The following is a 9573-nucleotide window of genomic DNA, read 5'->3' on the forward strand; positions in this document are numbered from 1 at the left end:
GTCTGTGTACCTGTACAAGTCAAACTATACTTTGCAAGGCTGTGCGTTGGACAAGTAAAAAACAGGCTTAAGGCTGAAGTACTGTTTTTATGCATACGCGAGGGTCCGCGTAAAGTGCACGTGACATTGCATATTTTGCGCATTCAGGATAATGTAGTATGTAGCCCAGGAGATCCATTGCATTTTGTCACAATGCTCATGCGGCGAACGTTTGTGTGCATGTACGAGTCAAATAAACAATATTTTGCATGGCTGTGGGTTCGAATGTTCACGTGCGTTAACGTAAAAAAACGGCCTTAAGCTGAAGTATAGTCCACTTTTTACACATATGCGAGGGTCCACGTACACAGCGCATGACATTGTAAGCGTAGTTTGCCCATACATGAGAATGTAGTATAGCCCAGGAGATGCATTGCATTTTGTCACGATGTGCATGCGTCAAACGTTCGTGTGAATGTACGAGTCAAATAAACAATTCTTTGCAAGGTTGTGGGTTGGACTGTGCACATGTGTGTAAACGTAAAAAAACGGGCTTAAGGCTGAAGTATAGTCCAGTTTTTACACATATGCGAGGGTCCGCGTAAAATGCGCGTGACATTGCATGTGTAGTTTGCGCCTACAGAAGAATGAGGTATGTAGCCCAGGAGATGCATTGCATTTTGTCAAAATGCTCATGCGGCAAACGTTTGTGTGCATGTACAAGTCAAATAAACAATACTTTCAGAGACTGTGCGTTCGACTGTGCACGTGCGTACAAGTAAAAAAAAAACTGGCTTAAGGCTGAAGTATTGTCCAGTTTTTACGCATATGCGAGGGTCCACGTACAGTGCGCGTGACATTGTATGCGTAGTTTGCGCATACAGGAGAATGTAATATAGCCCAGGAGATGCATTGCATTTTGTCACGATGTGCACGCATCAAACGTTTGTGTGCATGTACGAGTCAAATAAACAATACTTTGCAAGGCTGTGGGTTCGACTGTGCACGTGCGTAAACGTAAAAAAACGTGCTTAAGGCTGAAGTATAGTCCAGTTTTTACACATATGCAAGGGTCCGCATACAATGTGCGTCACATTGCATGTGTAGGTTGCGCAAACAGGAGAATGTAGTATTTATCCCAGGAGATGCATAGCATTTTGTCAAAATGCTCATGCGGCAAATGTTTGTGTGCATGTGCGAGTCAAATAAACAATACTTTGCAAGGTTGTGGGTTCGACTGTGCACGTGCGTAAACGTAAAAAAACGTGCTTAAGGCTGAAGTATAGTCCAGTTTTTACACATATGCAAGGGTCCGCATACAATGTGCGTGACATTGCATGTGTAGTTTGCGCCTACAGGAGAATGAGGTATGTAGCCCAGGAGATGCATTGCATTTTGTCAAAGATGCATAGCATTTTGTCAAAATGCTCATGCGGCAAATGTTTGTGTGCATGTGCGAGTCAAATAAACAATACTTTGCAAGGTTGTGGGTTCGACTGTGCACGTATGTAAACGTAAAAAAAACGGGCTTTAGGCTGAAGTATAGTCCAGTTTTTACACATATTCAAGGGTCCACGTACAGTGCGCTTGACATTGTATGCGTAGTTTGCGCATACAGGAGAATGTAATATAGCCCAGGAGATGCATTGCATTTTGTCACGATGTGCACGCATCAAACGTTTTTGTGCATGTACGAATCAAATAAACAATACTTTGCAAGGTTGTGGGTTCGACTGTGCACGTGCGTAAACTTAATAAAACGTGCTTAAGGCTGAAGTATAGTCCAGTTTTTACACATATGCAAGGGTCCGCATACAATGTGCGTCACATTGCATCTGTAGGTTGCGCAAACAGGAGAATGTAGTATTTATCCCAGGAGATGCATAGCATTTCGTTACAATGCACATGCGTCGAACGTTTGTCGAAGTCAAATAAACTATACTTTGCAAGGCGTATGTTCGTGTACACATAAAAAATATTTATGGATATGGGAGGGTCCCCGAACAGTGCGTAATGCAATTTTCGTCATCAAGAGAGTGCATGCGTACGTTACACGCACCTTCGGATTTTCTGATTTTTCAAACCCTGCGTACATTGTACGTGTAGGATGCACATGCGCCTACAGGTGACTGTATTACGTAGCCGACGTGATGCATTGCATTTTGTTGCAATGTGCATGGGTTGAATGTCTACTCTGAACTACACTGTAATTACGTTCGCATACACGTAAAAAACAAACTATACTCCGGGCTTTAGTAAGACCATAATTAGCTGCTTCAGGTGTGTTTGATCAATTAGGGTTGGAGCTAAACTCTGCACGACACCGGCCCTCAAGGACCGAGCTTGGGCACTCCTGTTTTAAATGGTACTGCAGCACCCACTGAAAGCTTTTGTACTATTTTAGTATGAAAAAGTGTATGAAAACGGACCAAAAGTACATATCATGCATCTTGCATTTTGAGGTATATCCATTTTTGATGTTCTCCTTTAATGCAATTCTCTTCTATACTGTATAATGTACACCTGTACACCAGTCTCCAATCTACATGAGTTTTCTGCTACCCAAACACGAACATGGCAGCATATGAATGACAAACATTGTATTACAGTATAAATGCACAAAATCTCAATACCCAACAAAACCACACTCGAGGGCTTGTACTGTTGACAAACCAAATCCTGTTATTGGCTTCAAGCAAAGCAAACAAGACGAAATCAAAGTTGTGCTCCGGTATGTGGACAGTATGTGACGCACGCTGTATGAACACACAGTGTTTGGCCTATACACCACGGGGTTACAAGTAGACTCATTTTAAGATAGAGAAAGAGAATTGGATTCGGTGAGTGCTATTCAATGCATCTACTATCTGTGTTGTATCAGGCTTGGATCAATACAGAATACTGGGAGCAAAAACCGATAGCTATCTCCTTATCATTTTCCATTAAAACTCTCTTTTAATAACACATTTCATCACAGTATGGGGGGGTGGAGAGAGGGATAGAGAGAAAACTAAATGATAGGGAGATGGAGCTTGTGCTTGAGAGATTGCACGGATAAAATGATTTTCATAGCCGCGTGAAAACAACTTTATCTCCTCTTTTCCCAACCAAATGCTTCAAAAACATGCCGCAGTGGATTACGGACTATAAATTATATTAAAATCTCTCTATTGTAGTAATTTCATTTTCTCGCTGAAAATAAATCTAAACACAAAGCACTGGCAGCCAGGAGTTTTAGGATGCGCTAAAATATGGCCAAAGAGATTATTTTTGAATTAAATGACTCAATTACTCATGTGTGTTTTAAATCCACGTCTCTGACTTTATTATGTTAACGGCTTTAAACTAAAATAAGCTTTAGGATTGGAATAAATTACGATGTGTCTTTCTAAATAATATGTTAGAGAAAAAAATTGCTTGATATAAAACTAGATTTGTAAAAGTGCTTGCCCATTTAAAACATTTCTGATATGATGCTCAGTGTGTCTTAAAAGTGGTTGCTAACGGTCCAAAAGCTAATTTGTGATGAGAGACTGAATTAAGACATTCATAAAAAGCTTATAGGGCAAAAAAAAGCTGAAACAAAAAAAGTCCCGTTGAAGGTTTTTTATCTCTATGTGATTGAAAAGGAAATAACAACCTCTTACGCTTGGCTACCCAAAGTCCCTGGAGTCGATCCATTTCATTTACATTATGCAGCTATTAAGTTATATAGCTTTACATTATATACAGCACTTGTGTCCAATAAAGTAATTGTGATATCATTTCCTTGAGCCAAAGGGTCATAATGTATACATTATGTGGCTTTAGATGTGTGATGTTTATACATTTATGAACTGCTTTTCTCAAGTCTGATCTAGTTTTTATAAGCAAGCCTTAATAAAGACCCGGGGAACTCATCATGCAAGGTTTGATCAAAGGTGCCGCGGCTTGTTTCTGTGAAACAAGCAGCACAAAATGGAAATGCAATGTGTCTGTTGGAGCAGCAACAAGCAATATACTATAACATAGACTTCGGAGAAACTGGTTCACAAATCTGTTTAAAAAAATATTTTGTTCTAATGTCATCATTTTTTTTATAAATTATTTATATGTGCATGTATTATTATTTTTATTTTTAAAGTGTAATGTGTTATAGTGACACCTATTGGTGAGGTTGCGAATTGCAACTAACCTCTATTTCGAAACGCAATGAGAAGCAACAGTAGCTGCCACAGGACACACATTTCATTGTCTGAGACAACGTAGGAACAAAACACAGTCTTTAGAACAGTTTGTCCATTTAGGGCTGATGTAGAAACATAACACAGTGACTTCTACGGAGACCCGCAATATATGTTGATAAAAACTCGTTCTAAGGTACTAAAAAAAACAATACAGCTGATTATGCAAGGTGAACTGTAATAACGTTATGCATATTATTATGGATGCTCCGATCGATCGGCTGTAGATCGGTATCGGTCGATCATTTAATTAAATGCCTCGATCGGCACTCACTAAATCTGCTCAAATAAAGCTTAATTTTAAAAAGACTATGACAGAAAATGAACACATACTAGATTATTAATGAATTAAATGTTTAACAGATACCTCTAATGGGAATAGCTGCGTGAAGAAGTGAAACTAAAGGGTTAATAAATACAAACTGAAGCACAACGTCAGGCGAACGATGATAGATAGCGCGAAGATTGTAAGAACTGATTATTTCCCACTATTAATTACATTATCTTAAAGCAGTGTAACTACTGTAGCATGTAAATAATGCACATAAATAACGTGGTGGATGCGCTCAACAATTATATCGAATCAACATATGCGTGCAACCTAACTAGCAGGTTGCTCAAACAACAAAAATCACCAGCTAACTTTCTTTAAATTTGCAAGAACTATAGACTAATACAATAACAGGCTTAAATAAACAAACACAAAACATAAGTCCACTTACAGTTCTCACGGACACGTGTTTTATCAACTGGCTATCTTCCAGACAGTTGACGAACCATTTCGGCTGTGTGGCATGTGTACACGCTCACGCTCGTGTCCGCTCTATCCTTCGAGATGTTTTATCAACTGGCTAGTTAGCCTCCAGAAGACGGACCACGTCTTTCTCTCATTTTGCCATGTGGCGCGCGTGCCCGCTCGGGGTGTGATGCATGTCCGCGCTATTCTCCGAGATGCACTTGACGGCCTTTTGTGCAGCAATTTTTTTTTTTGGACAACCTAGTTAAGGCGGTAGGATTTCCCAGCTTAGGCGGGCCACCCAAACTGCAAAGTGCTGTGGGAAACCCTGGAATCAGTGTATATTTAATTCAAACAGTGAAGACTGTGAAGTGTTTTAGGGATGCATCGATACCGATACTGGTATCGGGTATCGGCCTCGATACCACATTTTCTAAAGTACTCGTACTCGTTAAAAGTCCCCCGATACCAGGGATCGATACCACGGTCTGAGAAATGTCTATGTTTGAGCGGCGTGTAAGGGGTTAATTTTCCCTGTTGTGTTGTCCAAAGAGGCAGAGTTTACAACAAACTGGAAAACTAGTCACTTGTTTTTTTGTTAAATTATATGACTAAAGCTGTTACCTGTAAATTTGAATCATGTTTTTTATTAAGTACTCAGTATCGGTATCGGCAAGTACTGAAATGCAAGTACTCGTACTCGTACTCGTATTCCAAAAAAGTGGTATCGGCGCATCCCTAAAGTGTTTTATTACGTTTAACAGGCATAAGCATTTTTAAAGGCATATTCAAATACGAGATCATATACAATCATGATATCAACAAATTATTTGATTCTCTATTAAAACAATAATACTGCAAACAAAATAACAAAGGCAACATTTGGGGTAATACTTTATCTAGGTTAACAGTCATCAAAGAGGTTGCATATCAACTTAAAGAATCAGTATCGGGCGTTGATCGGCTGATCATGACGACAAGAAATAGGTAGCCTACTCTGTATCGGCTGCAAAAATCCTGATCGGAGCATCCCTTTATATTATACTGCATTTCTGTCAAAAGTTACACATTGCACCTTTAATTAATTTCCATAATTTATATAATTTATCATCTTTACGATTTATGCAAGGAGAGAGATAGAGAGTTGACAAAGACGCTGTAAATCATAATGTATAAGTTGGCCTGAAGGTCTACAGCACCCAGGTTCATTACCCACAATTCCCTTCTCCAACAAAACCAATATTCCTTATATCATATTTCTTTCCTCGACAATGCCACGCTCAACAGAAAATATCTAAACGTTACACCTCATTTGTCTTAAAGCTGTTGTTCATTGCAAATGTTAGTTTGAGTAACAAGTTTTTGCGCACCTACCCTGCTGGTGCTATGCAGGCCATTATTGACATCCCCGATTAAACGTGTTTGTGTGTGCGCGCTGGTCAAAGAGATGCATGGAAACACTCCTTCCATTCATTAATATTTACTGGTCTGGCTGTTTGTCTAGTGATACACACACACACACACACACACACACACATCTGCGCATTTCTGAACTCCACTGAGATGCTGTCTACTACCTAAACCTAGTTCAACAACAGCTTACCCATTCTGTGAGACCAGCAAGCAGACGGGTTTTGGTATCTTGTTTTCAGCAGTGCCATTGAAATGTGATAGTATTTTATTGATTTTATTTTTACCCAATAGCAGGAGGATTTTCACACAGAAATGTAAATGATAATCTAAGAGGAATGTAGAGACAGCCGTCACCACAGCGTTTATGTGTGAACATTTGTGTGTATGACAAGACCTCAGCGCTGAATCATCCTCCCTCTCTTACTCTCCTATGGGTATAAACTATTATTCATGTGTGCGGTGTGTGTGTCTTTAAGCATGACAGATAGGAAATATTTCAAGCAAAAGGAAAGAGGACGCTCGCAGATACTCACAGAGGAGCATGTTTCTTTAAATGGGTTTTCAAGTTCATTTAACATGACATTTTTAATGAATTCATGTTTTCTTTCACTATAACATTTCATAATGAGAGCTTGACTAGAATCTGTCATCCAAAAATCATCCTCATGTTGTTCTAAACCTGTATGAATTTATTTTTTCTGATGAACACAAAAGAAGACAGAATGTTCATTTTTGGGTGAACTATGCCTATTAATGATATAACAACAATACAAGGTGCTACAAAATAGTTCTTTACAGTGATCCCATGTATAGAAACCATTTTTGGTTGCCCAAATAACCGTTCAATCAAATGTACTTAAATGAAGAATTTATTTCACATTTTTATAAAAACATTTTCCTCTAAAGATAACAATTTGTTAAAGGTACATAATGTACCATACAGCCAAAAAGGTTCTTCAGTGGCATCGTGTAGCACCTTTATTTTTAAGTGTGTAGGTTTCCACATACATTTTAGTTGAAAGCACCATTGGGTGCATTCATGGCACACCACTATATGTTCTAAATCTAATGCATACTACAAATATGAGACTTGTTTTAAACTGAATGCATGTATGGCACATGGAACCTTTTTTATTCATTTCATTAAAATTTTGTAATTTAATTTATTTCTTATTCATAAATAAAATGAGCAACGCAAGGTTAATTCTGCTCTGAGTGCTCAGATGTTTCTGCGTTTCGTTCCATTTAGTGAAGAGGTGCACATGTCACACACAGGGGGCTTTTAGTATGCATCATCGGCATGCTGAGCGGAGCTGCCCTACTTCTGTGAGCGCGCACAAAAATATGAGATGATACACAAGTGGGAGTGACCACAACACATCCAACATCCTTTTCATTGTCCTGAAACTGTTCACAGGGTGAACACGACTGCAAAAACACAATGGATTAGACATAAACTCATGCTACTCATTCTGAATGACATTTGACAGCCTGGTCTGATGAAAATCAAGTGCAATCATGTGATTCAATTCAGTGAAGAATAAATATATATACACTACAAAACAATGTGTGTTGCTTACAATTTAGGTAAACATGCCAAATATATGTTTTTCTATATCAATATCATGCATAATGTTAACTGCAAAACACACAATGCATCGGTGTATTGGAGGAGAAAGAGACCATGCAACTCTACAAAGAGAGGTTTGAATCATCTGACAGCATGCAATGATGAAAATCAGATGCAATCACACTGACTGCAGTTCAATATTTAGTAAGTGAGCACAATGGGTGAAAAATATGGCAAAAATACACACCGAGCCTTAAAAAATAAATATAAACAGCCTAAATGTGCAACAGAACACGTTTGATGTTTAAGGTAAACAAGACTACACAGCAATGAGGCAACTGTTTCTCTCTGTCATATTTAATAGTGCATGACCAGAAAGGTTACCCAGGTGGCATGCATCCATAAAACCCATTATAAAGCATTGGTACCTTTGTGCATCCCAGTATAACGGTCCTTGAGGACAGTCAGCTCGTGGATCTTCCCAAACTGTTCAAAAAGAGGTTTGAGGTCTTTCTCCTCCAGGTTGCGCGGGATCTGTCCTATAAAGAGCTTGATGGCATCCTGGTCTTTCATGGTGCCGTTGTCGGAGTGGATGGAGATGGACTCGGAGCCGTTCATGGGCTTGGGGAAGGTGATGTGCGCGTACTGGGGCTGGTGCGGGATCAGGAGCAGTGGTGCCGCTGCCTGGCTCGGTACCGCCCCCGGTCCAGTGAAGAGCAGGCTGGCGTGGGCAGGCTGAGGATGCTGCTGGGGATGCTGATGCCTTCTCGCTTCAGTCTGGGTGAATCTAGCCATTCTGCGCGCGGCGGAGAGCGCCACAATAATAACAACATACACACGCACGCACACGCGCTGGGAGAGAGTACGCGCTCAGCTGGAAACGCGACGCTCGCTTTCTATTCGACACATGTCACGCTCGCGCCTGACGGGAGGAGGAGATGAGAGAGGAGAGGAGCTCGGTCACGACTCGCGTGCGCAAGCTCGTAGCGACACCTGCCGACGATTTGTAATTAAAGGATGGAGATCGTGCGTGCTACAACATAACAAGTTTAAGGTCACTTACTCATTTTTCGATCACGTTTATAGGAAATTGTAAACTCAGAAACACAGTAAAATCAGAAATAAAGAACTAAACAAATGTAACTGGAATTGTGTTGCGATTTAAAAAAGAAAAATCAGAATCAGAACCTGAAATGCTTTTTAAACAGCTTTGAGGGAGTTTCTAGGTATTGTGGCTTTTTGCCTGATTTTTGTTGATTGTTAGGCCAATCCATTACAAATATTTTTTTATTAAAGACATTTTATGTCTACCAGGGGGCATCACTAAGGGGGCAAAAGGTAAGACAGTTGTAAGGCCCATGCACTATTTGGGCCCCCCAAAATAATTGGGTGTGGTAGAAGGCCCAACCTCAAAGTGTTTCAAAATTGCTAGTGGGAATCAAACCAACCAACTAATTCACCAAATCACTAATTAAGGGTCAAAGTAGACTCTGATCTTAAGCTTGACAGTCAGATCAGAGCAATATTTAGACTGAGCTTTTTCAATGTCTCGATTTCCACCATATATGGATTTCCACCAAGTCTACCAATTCGTCTCAATAAACAGTCGATTTCCATTGAAATTTCTAACATGATCAGCCAAATTGAACAAA

At 39.7% G+C, this 9573-nt stretch overlaps 1 protein-coding gene across 2 annotated transcripts in view; it reads right to left on the reverse strand.

Moving 5' to 3' along the window:
* LOC135744330 (CUGBP Elav-like family member 5) overlaps nucleotides 1-8800 on the reverse strand; it is a 241801-nt gene extending 233001 nt beyond the window's left edge. For both annotated transcript variants that reach the window (XR_010530725.2, XM_065262359.2), the window contains exon 1: nucleotides 8350-8800. Coding sequence is in view for 1 of the 2 variants with exons in the window: in XM_065262359.2 (XP_065118431.1) it covers nucleotides 8350-8716 (367 nt within the window). In the remaining variant the exon portion in view is untranslated. The remainder of the gene's footprint in view (nucleotides 1-8349) is intronic.
* Nucleotides 8801-9573: the final 773 nt, after the last annotated feature.

Source organism: Paramisgurnus dabryanus, chromosome 6, assembly GCF_030506205.2.
Source record: "Paramisgurnus dabryanus chromosome 6, PD_genome_1.1, whole genome shotgun sequence".
Taxonomy (NCBI): domain Eukaryota; kingdom Metazoa; phylum Chordata; class Actinopteri; order Cypriniformes; family Cobitidae; genus Paramisgurnus; species Paramisgurnus dabryanus.